We start from the raw sequence: 14,539 nt of genomic DNA, 5'->3' as shown, positions 1-14,539 counted from the left end.
AAGGAGCCGATCCCGCAGTGAGAAGCGGCAGGTTGCACTCCTACTCATTGTAAGAATTACAGTCTTATCATATTCACCTAAATTTATATATATATATATAAGAAACGTGTCACCATAATTTCAATCCTTATTCAGAATCGAAACCAGAAATGCTCTGGAACGCAAGCACTTCTCAGTATTTGTCTTTATGCAAAAAGGACACCGTCAAAAGTCATCGATGCTCTTGCACATGCCGGTATCTGTTTCTCTTATTCAAGCATACTGAATATGATTGGCTCGCTATCTCAAGATCATACACGCCAACTAAAGAGGCTCAAGGGCGATGGAAAACTTTCCCGTGTCATGCTTGCATATGATAATTTCGATGTCAACATCTCTACTTCTCAGCCAACTATACAACGACAAGGCTACATGCTCAATGCCACCTCTGGTATCTTCATCCCTCTTGCTCATGTTGACCCTGAATCTCTTCGTGTATCGGACCACCTTTGGCACTGTGATCTTCGTAATCCACATCGAGACCGATCAGTTCCTGTTCGAGAGAGGACCTATTTGGACTACCTTCCACCTCCAGGAACTGCAAAGCATATGTGGGAAGCATATGCATACTACTTTCGTCGAATCCTTGTTGAACTTGCTCCTGATTTTGCCAAATTCAAAAGGAATCTTGGCCACTTAGCCCCTGTCATGCAAGTCCCAGTGATCAAGAGTGAAATTCTCCCTGCCCGGGCAATGCATCTACAGCAATCGACAATAGATGACAATATTAGGGCTATAGAAGACTTACACCGTCAGGCTGGCTATCAAGCGGCAGACCTGTACAATTACGTCCAGCTAGTGCATGGAGACCTTGGAGCCTTCGAAAAACTCGAGTCGGCTCGTGAGCATCGTGCTGCCGAAGAGACACCTGGACTCCGAATGCAGTATCTTATTCACATTCCAGGTCTCTTCCATGTTTGGATGGCAGGGCTCGAAGGGCTATATAGAGCATGGTTTTCCCCTTTGGCCCGTCTACATCCTGAGAAAGAGAAGGAAAATCGAAAGAAGACCAATCATACTGGTGTCAAACATACAGATGCTCTCCGCTGGCTCACACTACTACGCCCAAAAGAAAAGGGAAAATTCTCCTCGAGTTCTATGCCAGACCTTCACCGCCTCGAGTCTTCACTGACTCATACTAGCTGGGGGCTTGTACTGGACTGCTGGCGTCTTGCTGTTAAGGCTAAAGACCCAAGATGGGAAACCCTTGCTGACTGGGTGAAGTCTAAACCAAAATGGGAAGATATTGTCGCGATTTCCCATGAAATGGTGGAACAGTTCTTGCCTGGGCCTGCATTTGACCGGGAAAGGTTAACTGCGAATGCTGATCAGGTCAACGCAAACTCGAAATTGTATCTTCGTGACCTCATGGATTGTACGATCTTCAAGGCAGCAGTCTCATCTGGGGATATCGGGCGAGTGGAGCAGGTGCTATATTCTTGGGTGCCAATGTGGAAATCGACTGGGAAGCATAAATATGCAAGGATGATATCCAATTTCCTATATCGCCTTCGTTTTGAGTACCCCGAACCACTGAGGTATGTATTGTTGTGCATTTCTGGCTATAATTTCTAGCTTCATGAACATCCCATAGTCACGCAATACGTATGAATTGGGTGTTTTGTCCTACGGGGAAAAATGGCCAGTATCGGGCCGTTGATTGGGGCGTTGAAGAGCTAAATCTTCACACAAAAGTATTTTAATTATTTCTATCATCACTTTTTGACGTTCTTATCCTTAGCTCCAGGTGCTCTGGGGTGGTGCAGGTGGTCCATCGAGAACGTGGAATCTAATCTATAAACACTCTATTCTGGTGGGAACATTCCGAAAAGCGATGAAAAGTTTGGAGAGAAACTTCTATATAAAAAGCACAGCTGTTCTTCACCCACCACCCAAAATAGAGAAGACACTGAAGCGCCTGGTGGACGGAATTAAGGTAGTTAATCCTAACAAATACATTGAAGGTCGGAGAGCCGATGCATGGATTCCAAACCACATTACACGCGGCCGTCGAATGATGCAGGATGAGATCAATGTGGCAAGCAGAGAAGTGGTGGATATGGATGGAAATCAGCCTGTCGTGGAAAATTTAGATGATGTAGGCACTGGAAGGGAAGCACAAGAAGAATGGATGGAAATCGACGATGCACTAGTTGATGAGCAGCCGCAGTAGTAGCGACAAATTAAGCAGTTCCTTACCATCTGTGCTTAACTTGCCTTTGAATTTCCCAATTGGCAGTTTCCCATAGTCAACAGGTGGAGGAAAGTTTGTGCCCACGTAAACTGAAGGCCGGAATCAGAAAGTGCCGCATCCGTAGCATGGATAAACCCACATCGCTTAGCATGGTGGGAGTCAGTACTGTCTACAGGTTCCGGTGCACGTTTAGCTGGAACTGAATGTGTCGGAAATGAAAGGTGATGCTCAAACAGGGAGCTAGGTCTTCGAAACAACGACTGAGCTGAGTTTGATAGGGATGTAGCAGCAAGGGGAAAGGGAGGTTGGGCTAGAGAACTTTGGACTGAGGCCTGGATATGGCTCGGGTGTTGTGGACAGATTTTTTGCATTTCTTGAAACAAGAACTGTTAATTCTATAGTATCTAGTCACTTGAGAAGCGTCTAACTCACTAGTGTGGCCAGGATTGTTGCATGCACTGCAGGTGGGAGGTCTTCGTGCCTTGAGCTCTTCTAGATCAGCTTCCTTCTTCATGCTCGGAACAGTTTGTGGATGAGTTGCAGTCACAAGCGCCAATATTTCTTGCCCAAATCTCGAACTAAGTGTCCATCGTGTTTCAAACTGTAGGGCTTCAATGCTCGGAAGACGCCCAAAATGTGCTAAATCTACGATTTGTGTAAGAATTTCATCCGCAAGAATGTCAGAACCCGGCAAGATGTCAGCCTCATCAGGAAAAAGGCCCCGCAGTTTTTCCTCCCTCCATTTTAGCAGCTGCTGTTCCAGTTGCTCTTCAGCCTCGGACCTCTCATAAGCCCTTAATGGGGCACGGCGGATCAAAACAGTAGGTTCATCTGGGGGTTGAAGAATACTGGAACCGGGACTGCAGTTATCGCAGCATGATAGTGGGGTGTGAGGGGCACATCGGCTACAGCAAAACTCTTCTATGTCTGATACCAGATAAGAAATGCACCTGATCTTCGCACAATAAACGAACTTACCACAGTCATCATTACTGAAATATCTATTCAGAATGATTCGACGGCAGCGGCTGGTTGTAATAAACTCCTTCATAGCCATAGCTTCCCTAAGTTTAATCTCGGAAACCCGCTGGGTCGTCTTCGACGATGTCGATACTGGAGTTTCAGGACCAAACCATTTTGGCTCAGCAATGAGGATTGCAGAACAAAATAAGGAAAAATCTCGGGCACCCCTTCTGAGCCGTTGAGCCCAAGTTGAGAGTGTATCCGGAACACCGTACTGCACAATAAGCCTGATGTTGGGAAGATCAAGTCCCTAAAATATTTTGCTCGTGCATGCGCACTGATGTCAGTGCACATATATTAGGAGCACATACCATTCCTGCTGCGTCTGTGCAGCAAATCCCAATCAAAGTACCTGATTTAAGCTTCTGGATTGCAGATGCACGAAAGTCGGCAGACATGGTAGAGTGGAACCAAACGACTTTCTCCTTGGACTCTTGGCCTAGGAGGCTCCGGATATATTTTGCGGCACCCAACGTGTGGTTTCGATCATCAAAGAAAGCCATCCAAGGGCCACCGACAGTGACCAAGAAGTTTAAATCGTGATATTTTCGGAAAGCACCCCGCATTTTCCACACTGAAAGGCTAATGTTAAAGCGGTCATTTGTCCTCTTGACTTCCACATAGTTTTTTGAAAGCCCGAGGTTTTGGATAACTTCGAGTTTGATGCAGCGAGGTAGCGTAGCAGTTGCAGCAGTAATGGTCACAGACGGTGGGAAAATGTAGCGAAGGGTGTGGAGATGTTTATATGATTCACGAAAGGTCGACCCCCATTCAGAAACCACATGGCATTCGTCCACAATGACTCGGTCTACCCAAGTCGAGAAGGAGTCCAGCGTCCATATCTCCAGAAAGCGATGGTCCATAGCCAGCTCAGGAGAGAGAATAATGACACGGTATTTTCGATGGCAGATGTCCTATAGGCATATAATATAGCATTTGGATTCCGAATATCGGTGAAAAACAAGACAAACCTCAAGAAGATCTGGCGATAGATTGTCCTTTGAGATACAGACAGATCTTACACCAAGTGCGCTCAGTCCAGTTGCTTGCTGAGAGCCAAGGACAGTAAGTGGTGTTATGACTACTAGAATCCTTCCGCCATTATACAGCAATGGCACCCAGTATATCAAAGTTTTGCCAGAGCCAGTCCCGGATGTCAAGAGCAAATCCCTCCGATGGATTTGGGCAACGACTGCTCTCAATTGGAAACCGCAAAGAGTCTTCCCAAAGACGTCAGCGACATTTCTCCTTATTGTATCTTCTGTTGGCTCAGCATATGGGTGCGGATAGGATAGGGATGGAGTCGGTGGCATGCCGTTCGCGAGTTTACATCGAAGTAGGTGTAAATAGTGATATACATTGTACCGACGTCGGTATAGTCACATGTAGCGCTTACATCATCCCGGATGCAATGTTTTCCACCAGTCGTTCCCCTGGAACGACTGGGTCCGAGTCTGGCCAAGATAAAATTGTCGGCACAAACACATGTAAACACATGTTTCGAAGTTGGTCTCCACCACGACAATACCCGCAGACGTCACAAACCCCGAGGACCACTTACACCCGACGGTACCAACCAGAACCCCCTTCATGTAGAGATGATCTGCCACGTCATCACGAGGCCGCGGGATATTTATCATCATCATTATCATCTGCAACACAACTGCAACACAAGCAAAATAGTTGCCAGTCTCTTGATGAACCAAATCACTGTGTGAACAGGCTAGGGATGGGATAGTGACTACGACGCTGTTGTCTTGGTGTATGAACAGCTCGGGGGGAAGCACGCCGGTGGCGGGGCTTGCTCACTTGAAAGTCTGTCTAAGACCACTGCTAAGACTATGTCTCACTCCAGGGGCTCGGTGTACATCTGATGCTCACGAGGTCTGGGATTTCGGACGAATAAATTGCTGGCTAATAGCATGCAACATCCATGCCCTGGAAATATTCTCAGGTGATGATACCTTAGGCCGAAATGGGTAATTTCGCATCATTTCCCTCAACTCCAAGCACGTTCGATGATGCGTTGTCACCCAGGTGTATGGTCATGCGCGTGTGATAAAGGGGATTACCCCATTCTATGCAGAGCGGAGGGACTAGCATGGCTGGATTCCCTGAATCGTGCAGAATCGGACATCATGTGGCTTGTTCGGCCGCTTCAGAGCCTAACTGCCACTATTGATCCAAGACAATGCCATATTGGGTTGGTTGCAAGAGATTGGGCTGAGAATCATTTTTATCAGGTGCCACATCATCAGGCCCTTCAGATCTGATGTTCTGGCCCGCCTACTTGTATGTCAGTCAAGTGGCACGCGCGAAAGCTGGTGACTGAAATTACAAAGATACAGCCGGCCCGGGTGTACCGCACCTGGCGCCCACAGAGTACGGTCAACTTGACCCGTGCAAACGTGCGAAGCCCTAACCTAAAGGAAAGGGACGGGGTGTGAAGCGGCTACGTAATGTAGTTGGTATGGTGCGATGAAAAGCTGAGACAGATCAGATGCCTGGTGTCGTAACATCTAGGGCTATGTAACTCATCTAGATCCAACATTGGATGAACGTTCAAGGACACTTACGTAGCTCCGCACAAGGATCCGAGCTCGGATCCTTGTGCGGAGCTACGTGCCCCTTGGAAATATGTCGGCATGGCATAGGCACGAGGGCACAATATAAAAACAAGCGATTGGGTATTGATTCACGGCATCAACAAAACTTGATGACTTGGTCTGCTGATCGTCTTGGGGAGCCAGGTTGGCTGATTAGGGAGTTGTCACCTGTCACTTACATAGTTGCAAGATCACTCAATTGATGGGTTCCTTGCTCGAGCGTGTGAGCTCTATGTTGGGTGAATGGAGAAACACGGAGTCAGGTGTGAAAAGGATAATCTTCCGCTTGCGGTGCAACAGGTTGCAACCCAGTAGAAGATCAGGAAGATCAGGAAGCTTTTGGGCCATCGTCCCCAGGGTCCGCTATGTAACCACATCCCTTCCCCACAGGCTGGCAATTGGTTGATCGATATTGCAACGCTTCAATTAGTTCTGGGGTAAACGGCTGCCTAGCTGGCTGTGGCGCGCGCAAAAGGATTCGCACGTTATTTGCGCATGGAGCGAGGCATTTTCGCAGCTCCGTGTGTACGTGCTCGAGGTCGTAATTTGAACTGTATGACTGGTAGCACAAGTCTTCATCATATGGGAATATTGGCGTGATCTCATCGCGAGAATGACAAATATTCATGCTCGATGCAATGGTGCTAGGCCCTCTCTTTAGCGGCATTAACATTGGTGCCCGCATCAGAGGGAACGTGCGATATGCGCTATTATTTCTTGTTCATGGGATGACGCGGGCGGCAGGAGGGTACGTTAGGCACTTACGATTTCCCAACCGATGCATATGTACATTTGGGGAATCTGGTGGCGTTCCACACGGTGGTTCCTACAGATCAGAAAACACCCCTGAGGTTTCAGTACGAGTGAAATAATCATTTTAGGATGTCACACACCAAAACTCATGACCTTGAACTTGGAGGGGCCCAACATTGGTTATCATATCAGTGCATGTAGCGCTATGCGGGGATAGTACTTCACTCCTAAAAATCGTTTCTTGTGGCGTATATACGTGCCCTGGATGATGGTTTGTACGATCAAGAATTCGTGGTGCCCCACGTCCCTTCGTTCTTGGTTTTCGGATCCGGTACTGGCTAGGATTTTGACGAACCCCTGCGTCCATCTCGTCCATACGTGCACTAGCCGGCGAGATACCTACCAAATCAGTATCGAACGGCTCTGGCGTCCTCCTGGTTCTGCATTATCATACTAGCAGGCCCCTAGCTTGAGTCATTTCTTCATTACTTGACGTATAGGGGTCATCTCTTGGTAACGCCACTTGTGCCCGCCGCTGAGAGGTAAACCTGCTTTGGATTATTAGCGCTAGGAGGGAGCTGAGATTTTTCATTTTCCCAGCACCGCTAAACGCTCGACGTCAAAGGACTAAGACCCCCCTGAAGCCCGCAACCAAGTGGAAAGCGAAAAAAATCGACTTTTTTGGTCCTGTCGGCGCCGGCGTCTATCGCTTAAGCTGTCCTTTCATTACTGTAGCACATGTGCACTACACGTATCGATGACGAGCGTCAACCTGAACTTTTTTCCAGTAACGTGTGCAAAAAAACGACAAACAATGCCAACAATGATCGCCACCCCAGTTGGATATCAGAGTGGATCCTTTCGCCCTTTGACCCTGGTTGGTATACCGGTGATGGAAACGGGCCCGGTGCGGGTTGTGCATGTCCGGGGGCAGCAGGTGCCACTGCGAGTGAGTTTGACCAATTTCCGATCCATTCAAATTGTTGCTCTGGTTTTGTGGTTGTTTCATCGGCGCACGTTCGACTCACCATAGGGTCAAAAGTGAGGGGGATTACCCGAATTGCTCAAATTTGCCGTGGCGGGGGTTGGCAATGTGACATGCACCTGCGCCCGAGGGACAAACAATTCTTTGTCCTGCTGTGCACCCACAGGAACTAGCTTAATCAGCTGACGCTCAAACCCCTCTCCGGCGTTGCTAGCGGCGTAAACAACGCGGTTGCTCCATGTATCTGTCCTCGCTTACAAAGACGGCGATCTTCTCTCGTCCCTCCAATCCCCCCCTGTTCTTCTGTGGCATGTTACCGATCCCTCCTGTTTTTTCTCGCGCTTTCGGTGATATTACATGGAGGAAACTGAATTGATCAATGAGTCATCCGACCATTCCTCCTGTCGAATAATTCAGGCGGAGTTGGCCGATCTTGTTTGTCTTATTTGTCTTATTATCGTTGTTCCTTGTTTTTTCTTACATCATCTATCCTGTCATGGATTCGGAGGCCCGACCGCGCGGTAGGCACCTCCACATTTTCCTTGCTAAGGCGGAGACCGAGCGGAGACCAAGCTCGGGCTGTGCACTTTGGCGTTTCGGATAATTGAATTGTTCAATTTATTTTGCAAGCGAAGAATTCAATTCAATTCAATTGATCATCCCGGAGTTTGGGTTGCTGTTTCGTTGCGATCTCATGACGCGTTGAACAACCCTCAGTTTTGTTTTTATTTCTTCAAACCCATGACTCGTGCTCTGTCCTCCACGTATAAATCCCTCACCGCTCTTGCCTTGCTCCTCATCTTCACCCTCTCGACGTGAGCTGATTAACAGTCCCACTTCACCATTCAACTTCACAAAACTTCTGCTCACCTGTACTACAACTCGTACGGTCGATCATGTCTTCAGAAAGATCCCAGTCCAGTGGTCGTCCCCCCTCCTATGTGAGTTTTCTCTTCGCCCCCTCGCTCACTTGCACAGCATGCTTGCTGGCCCCATCCCTGTCTGCTTCCAACTCAGGCTCATGCTGACATCACCCGCTGGATAGGTTTCAACGGGACGAGGTGGATCTGGTAACATGATACTTGACCTTTCAGTTTCTCGCGAACGGCAAAGCTCACCATCTGGAAGAGAGTTATCACCAGTTTCTCACTCCGGCAGTGTGAGTGCACTGGATATGTTGGATACCGGGTGAGAATGGCTAACAGGTGATTGTTATAGGTAACCCACATTGGAAGAGGTGGACGTGGGAACGTTCATTCGCCTTCTCCTGCTGATGAGGCGATCAATCGTCAGATTGTGGAGGATGCAGCGCTTGCTCACGAACACGACGTGGCTCGAGAAGGTGTTCAGGTAAGCTTGCTCCGAGACCTGGACCCCCACCACTCACCTTTCTTTCCGGCATCCGCATGTACTGACCACGCCTTTTGAAATAGTTCACAGGCAGAGGTGGCTATGGAAACAGGCGTACCATTTCCCCTGCTCCCGAATTACCTTTGACCGACAAAGTTAGGGGTCGTCCCCAAGTGATCCGTTTTCTTGGATCGGTGAGCGAGAACGTCGCACATTAAGATCGAAGCGAAACCATCACCCTCAAGTTATTTCACCGACCCCGGTTTTCTTCGCGTCGTATTTTTTTGCTACCCACCGCTCTAATATTCCCCATCTCGCTTTATTTGACTTGGCCTTTCCTTGGATATTATCACCATTTATCTCATCTTATCGGATTACGTTGCTTTGGACTCTGTCTCTGATACTGCTCGTGGTTGACCGACTGAAATTAGGCTAGTTCTAAAATGTATGTACTATAGTCAGTTCTAATGGCACATATGTACACGTAAGGGATTTTACGAAAGATGATGGGGTAGAAAGTGAACAAGGCAGCAGATTTTGCTATGTCACGAAGTCATAGAGGCTGCTGGAGTACTGCAGAGCTGCCCTACTTGCCCCCATCATCCGGGTCGGAGGATCTGAAATGGGAGGCGTTTGCGGTTTTCGGGGATGGAGCGGCGACCGTAGGAAGAGGTAGACGGATGGGACACCGGCGGTTGAACGGTCAGAGAGCTGGCAAAGTGGGAGATTATGCACAACCGACTGAGCATGCGTTGATTGGTACGCTGTATGCTCCTTCGTATGTCACGTTTGGCGTGCATGGGGAGTTAAAAAATGATGACATCCATCCATCCTCCTGCCTAGCAAGCACCAGCTAGCAACCCCAGATGTCTCCCTGTATCGGTCATCATGACTCATGTCTTCACTTTTTTTTTACCGGAGAGTTCATACATACAATATGTAGATCAGAAACACAGCGGCGCAGTGTTGTTTAAGTAACCGACAAGATTACATGTAAACTTTTTCAATGTTGCATGACTCTTCAAAGTTCATGTAATGACATCCTGAGAGATGTAGCCCCTAGACCATGGCTGCCATGAAAACAAACAAGCAAGCAATAGTTATAACTGCTAATCTTGATCGAATAAAAGCCACACCGCCGCGGCGAAATAATAGAATGTCACATACCGGTCCATCATTTATTATGTAAGAAAGCTGTCATATGTCCATGTGGCGCTAGCTTACCCCTGAGAACCATGAGGTCGATTTTGAGGGGAACGCATCTGTCGCTCCGTCGCCTTCTCGGCTGCAATTGAGACGCCTGGCTTGAGTCATTCCTTCATTACTTGACGATTCCCCAGCTGTTCCGCCGCTGAGAGATAAACCTGCTTTGGAATCTAGCGCTAGGAGGGAGCCGAATTTATTCATTGTCTCGGCACCGCTAAATGCTTGGCGTCAAAAACTAAGATCCCGCCACCAGGAAATTAGCGCCGGCGTCTACTTATCGCTTAAGCTGTCCTTTCACCACTGCAGCATATGGGGCACTTTACGTATCGACGACGAACGTCAACTTGGACTTTGTTCTAGCAACGTGTGCAAAGAACGACAAAACGAGTAAAACAATGTTCGCCACCTCAGTTGGATACGGCCCTTCAGGTATACCGGTGATGGAAGCGGGACCGGTGCTGGCTGTGTATGTTCGGGGGTCAGCAGGTTGAGTTTACCAATTTCCGGTCACGTTCGACTTCGTCATAGGGTCAACAAGTTTGGTTGTGTATGTAATTTGCCGTGGCGGAGCCGAGAGCGAAAACAACTCCTTGTACGTCAGCTGACTCTTAAATTCCTCTCCGGTGCTCCCTCGCTTACAGAGGCGGTCACCCGATCCTTCTTCTCGTAACCCCGTTCTCTCCGGCATTTATTTCCCGATCCTCCCGTTTGTTTCTCGCGCTTTCGGTGAGGAGAGCACAGGTCTGAACTCATGACGCGTTGAACAACCCTCAACTTGAACCCATGACCCGTGCTCCATCCTCCACGTATAAATCCCTCCCCACTCTTACCTTGCTCCTCATCTTCATCCCTCTCGACTTGAGCTGATTGACAGTCCCACTTCCATTCAACTTTAAAAACTTGCACTCCCCTGTACTACAACTCGTCTCGATCATGTCTACAGAACGATCCCAGTCCAGAGGTCGCCCCTCCTACGTGAGTCTTCTGTTCGCCCTCCATGCCCGGCCCCATCCACTGTCTGCTTCCAACTCAGGCTCATGCTGACATCACCTTTCTCCATTCCTCATTCTTCGTTGGGTAGGTTTCAACGGGACGAGGTGGAGCTGGTAACATGACCCCCGAGTCCTCACTTCCTCGCGAACTGCGAAGCGAACCATCTGGAAGAGAGTTATCTCCAGTTTCTCGCCCCGGTGATGTAAGTGCACTTGGATAAGTTGGACACTGGGTGGGAGAAGGCTAACAGGTCGTTGTTTTTTTTTTTTAGATAACCCACATCGGAAGAGGCGGACGTGGGAACATTCGTTCGCCTTCTCGTGATAACGATACGGTCAATCGTCAAATAGTGAAGGATGCAGCGCTTGCTCACGACTATGACGCGGCTCGAGAAGGTGTTCAGGTAAGCTTGCTCCGGGTCCCCCCATTCTTCCCCTTTGTCTCATTCCGTTCCCCCACCAACCACTACTCCACCCTCCCCGCCCCCTTTTATTTCCGGCATTTGTTTGCATGTATTGACAACATTAATTTTCACTTCTGAAATAGTCTACGGGCAGAGGTGGCTATGGAAACATGGTTTCCCCCGCTCGACCGTCAGACGAAGCGTCTTTAACCGATCAAGTCAGAGGTCGTCCCCAGGAGATCCGGTCTCTTGGATTGGTGAGCGAGAACGCTGGAAATTAAAATCGAAGCGAAGCCAGGTTGGACTCTCCACCCATCAAGTTGTTTCACTCCCCCCCCCGGTTTCTCCTCGCCCCCGCCTCACCTCGTTTCTGCTACCCCGCCGCCTTAATACTAGCCGTTTGGTCCATATAAGTTGAGATCTGATTAGCAGTAATCTTATCGTACCAGATTTACGTTGTTTTGAACTCTCCCTGTGGTTGGCCGACTGGAGTTATAATAAGTTGATTTCTTTCTGCGTAAATGTTCTCTGTGTTCTCGTGCCTCCTGTCCAAAATGTACTATCCCAACGACATTAATGAACAATATTCCCTCACACTCAGAGTGTTAGTGCCATATGTAAGGGATTTTCCAAAGGATGACACGATAAAAGTGAACTCGCTCGTAGCGTGGTGAGGCAGGACTCTAGCCTCTATGACTTCGTAACATTGCGTAATCATGATGGAAGCAGCCAAGTTACGAAGTCATAGAGGCTACACAGTAACCCGCCGTGCAGGTAAACAAAATGTGATAGTGGATGCGGGAAGACGTCTCCGAAGTCTTCGATGACCTCCACAGCCGCACCTGTTTCCACACTCTGTCAAAGGTGACGTACTATATGTACATAGAGATTCAACCTTTCTGATACCATTCTTTGTGCTCTGATAAATACGGGCAATACAATGCTATCTAGGATCTGAAGTGGAACAACCGAACGTGGTGGACGAAAAAGTCAGACGGAGATTTACTTCACAACAACTCAGGCTGAATCGACGTAGAAAAATGGCCGAAGATACGGCGCTAGTGGTGTCAAAGCGGGGAACAGGATTCGTTGGGTAGGACTGAGGCGCGGCGGTATCAATATCCCCTTCAGGTACCCACGAGCGTGCCAAGCATTAACTAGGGAAAATAGTGAGACTCAGCGCTTTGCTCTGCACCCGAGCACGAGCTACTCACTGCACCATTGTGCTCCGACCACAATCCAGAGATACACCCAAACCCCTCCAAGAAACCCGCCTAACCTTCGGCCGGTGATGCGCCTGTACAATCGCTCGAACAAAAATGCCAAAGGCTGCACTGTAAAGTATATCAAGTTTTGATAATCTGGCCCCCCTGCAGCCGTGTACAACCCCCAGGAATGGTAGAATCCTGAAGTAATAAACGAACCGATCACTAAACCAGGGAAACCGAAGAGAGACTCGAGAGGGCGACCCAAGACAAGGACGGCTCTACGAAGGAATTGATGCCATCCCCTGGACCAGAAATCGTGCATGGATGTCCTTGAACAAGGGTTATCAAAAAGAGGTGGCCAGGAGGCTGGGGGGTGGAATAAGAGTCCAACGCCCACCAATGAACAAATGTGATACAAGAGGCCGAACACTATTTAAAAAAAATAACCATTAGTACAAGGAAACAAATAGGGAAGACATTGCGACGTACGCCTAATGATACTGAGCCCTGTCATGAAGGAAAGGACACAAGAGATGAAATACTTCTCAATTGGATTTCTTCCGAAAGCGAAGATGGTAGCACCCCGTGGCTTGTCGAAGCCAGGGAGAAGTTTGAAGGTAGAGTCCAAAAAATCGAGAAAGAGGAAACACTGGACGGATTTCCATGACGTTTGGAGCAACCATTTCCACCTGCGCCCGGTGTCTCGGGACTCTGGCTTCAAATAAATGTCCTTTCCATCTTCCCATCCAATACCACGCTGGTTGAGAATTACCGCTAATCCTTCCAACAGTGTTCTCCAAAGCGACGGATTTGAATTGGTTTGTTCAGCATGAACCTTGCTGTGACCGTTTCCATTCGCAGAAGGGTGGATACCGTTAGATTTATGGCCATTGGCGGACGTCTTGAGCTTTCCAGGCTCAACTTCGCCTATTCTGAGTTCACCCTTGCGCTTGTATAAACCCAAGTCAATGGCTCGGAAGGCACAGGTAAGCCAAATGTGACCTTGGTTAATACAAAGTGTAAAGGAGGATAGGACGAATAAGCTTAGGTGACCTCCTCAAGACGAAGAACTAACGAATTTGAAATCTTACCCCAAGCGTAATCGCTCTCGTCCGTTCCTGGAAGTCGTTTTCTATGCGCAAAGCCAACATGCACGCATGAAAGGAAAACAACCGGAAAGAAAGCCAATCTTATCCAATAAGTGTTTGGCCTTCGTGCGAGGCACCCGAGGATCCAGAGTAGGATGACCGAACTGACCCAGCTCTTGCGAGTGATAGGCATTCGATCTTCTGGGTGGGGTACGAAATGTCGAAATGTCTGGACCACAACCTCATCGGCGCGTCGCGCTAGAGGGTGATCGATGAAACCAGATGCCATCGTGAAGTTGGGGGGGAGGAGGCGAAGAAGCTGGGGCAAACCTTCCCCATTTTCAATCCCTGAAGATATAACTTATGATGTGAGTGTGACGTGACGTGAACATAACGGTCACGGGCTGGAGGACCATGTCCGGACCCTGCAAGCACTCTGACGCCGGAAAACCGTTGCGAATTTCCAAAAGCACGAGGTTCGTCGAGGAAGCTTCACTTGCACAACAACAACACCTGAAAGGGGGGAGGGGGATGCCTTGTCGCGTTCCCGTCCCAGAAAGATGTGTACTATATTGACAATATCCATGGGAGGGCGTTAGCGCGCGCGCAACATGTACCTGCAAGTTCACACGTTGTAATATATTGATTTCAATGCAAAAATGTAAAGAAGAACATATTACGTAATGGTTCC

At 48.5% G+C, this 14,539-nt stretch overlaps 5 protein-coding genes across 5 annotated transcripts; 3 read left to right on the top strand and 2 right to left on the bottom strand.

Annotated features, from left to right (window-relative positions):
- Nucleotides 1-108: 108 nt before the first annotated feature.
- On the top strand, nt 109-2,212 carry EI90DRAFT_3225841 (uncharacterized protein; the record flags this gene model as incomplete). The annotated part of the gene is made up of 4 exons (XM_039066486.1): nt 109-496; nt 599-1,577; nt 1,634-1,733; nt 1,787-2,212. Coding segments are annotated over 4 exons (1,893 nt in total), but the record flags the coding sequence as incomplete, so codon positions are not given.
- EI90DRAFT_3291104 (P-loop containing nucleoside triphosphate hydrolase protein) lies at nt 1,809-4,610 on the bottom strand. The gene is made up of 5 exons (XM_039067258.1): nt 4,228-4,610; nt 3,568-4,170; nt 3,212-3,506; nt 2,666-3,160; nt 1,809-2,606 (listed from the first exon to the last, which is right to left on the bottom strand). The coding sequence occupies exons 1-5, from the start codon at nt 4,567-4,569 to the stop codon at nt 2,248-2,250; spliced, it is 2,094 nt and encodes a 697-aa protein (XP_038913447.1). The 5' UTR covers nt 4,570-4,610; the 3' UTR covers nt 1,809-2,247.
- Nucleotides 4,611-8,645: 4,035 nt separating this feature from the next.
- Nucleotides 8,646-9,209, top strand: EI90DRAFT_3068497 (uncharacterized protein). The gene is made up of 3 exons (XM_039061097.1): nt 8,646-8,759; nt 8,819-8,950; nt 9,034-9,209. Exons 1-3 carry the CDS (start codon nt 8,676-8,678, stop codon nt 9,166-9,168), a joined length of 351 nt encoding a protein of 116 aa, XP_038913446.1. The 5' UTR covers nt 8,646-8,675; the 3' UTR covers nt 9,169-9,209.
- A 1,794-nt stretch (nt 9,210-11,003) lies between these two features.
- On the top strand, nt 11,004-11,890 carry EI90DRAFT_3068492 (uncharacterized protein). The gene is made up of 4 exons (XM_039061096.1): nt 11,004-11,131; nt 11,238-11,351; nt 11,421-11,552; nt 11,696-11,890. The coding sequence occupies exons 1-4, from the start codon at nt 11,090-11,092 to the stop codon at nt 11,831-11,833; spliced, it is 426 nt and encodes a 141-aa protein (XP_038913445.1). The 5' UTR covers nt 11,004-11,089; the 3' UTR covers nt 11,834-11,890.
- A 679-nt stretch (nt 11,891-12,569) lies between these two features.
- Nucleotides 12,570-14,137, bottom strand: EI90DRAFT_3127325 (uncharacterized protein; the record flags this gene model as incomplete). Its single annotated transcript, XM_039064002.1, has 4 exons — nt 12,570-12,709; nt 12,767-13,189; nt 13,250-13,762; nt 13,852-14,137. The coding sequence occupies 4 exons, from the start codon at nt 14,135-14,137 to the stop codon at nt 12,570-12,572; spliced, it is 1,362 nt and encodes a 453-aa protein (XP_038913444.1).
- Between the last annotated feature and the right edge of the window lie 402 nt (nt 14,138-14,539).

The sequence above is a fragment of the Cantharellus anzutake genome (assembly GCF_015039405.1).
Source record: "Cantharellus anzutake strain C23 chromosome Unknown EI90scaffold_42, whole genome shotgun sequence".
Taxonomy (NCBI): Eukaryota; Fungi; Basidiomycota; class Agaricomycetes; order Cantharellales; family Hydnaceae; genus Cantharellus; species Cantharellus anzutake.
This window is presented reverse-complemented; position numbering and strand designations above follow the sequence as displayed.

Coding starts and splice junctions, on each gene's coding strand:
- EI90DRAFT_3068492 (XM_039061096.1), top strand. CDS start 11,090: ATGTCTACAGAACGATCCCAGTCCAGAGGTCGCCCCTCCTAC. Junction 11,132..11,237: donor CCAGAGGTCGCCCCTCCTAC/GTGAGTCTTCTG, acceptor TTCGTTGGGTAG/GTTTCAACGGGACGAGGTGG. Junction 11,553..11,695: donor CGGCTCGAGAAGGTGTTCAG/GTAAGCTTGCTC, acceptor CTTCTGAAATAG/TCTACGGGCAGAGGTGGCTA.
- EI90DRAFT_3291104 (XM_039067258.1), bottom strand. CDS start 4,569: ATGCCACCGACTCCATCCCTATCCTATCCGCACCCATATGCTGAGCCA. Junction 3,507..3,567: donor GCACAGACGCAGCAGGAATG/GTATGTGCTCCT, acceptor AAAATATTTTAG/GGACTTGATCTTCCCAACAT. Junction 2,607..2,665: donor CAACAATCCTGGCCACACTA/GTGAGTTAGACG, acceptor TCTTGTTTCAAG/AAATGCAAAAAATCTGTCCA.
- EI90DRAFT_3068497 (XM_039061097.1), top strand. CDS start 8,676: ATGATACTTGACCTTTCAGTTTCTCGCGAACGGCAAAGCTCACCATCT. Junction 8,760..8,818: donor CAGTTTCTCACTCCGGCAGT/GTGAGTGCACTG, acceptor TGATTGTTATAG/GTAACCCACATTGGAAGAGG. Junction 8,951..9,033: donor TGGCTCGAGAAGGTGTTCAG/GTAAGCTTGCTC, acceptor CTTTTGAAATAG/TTCACAGGCAGAGGTGGCTA.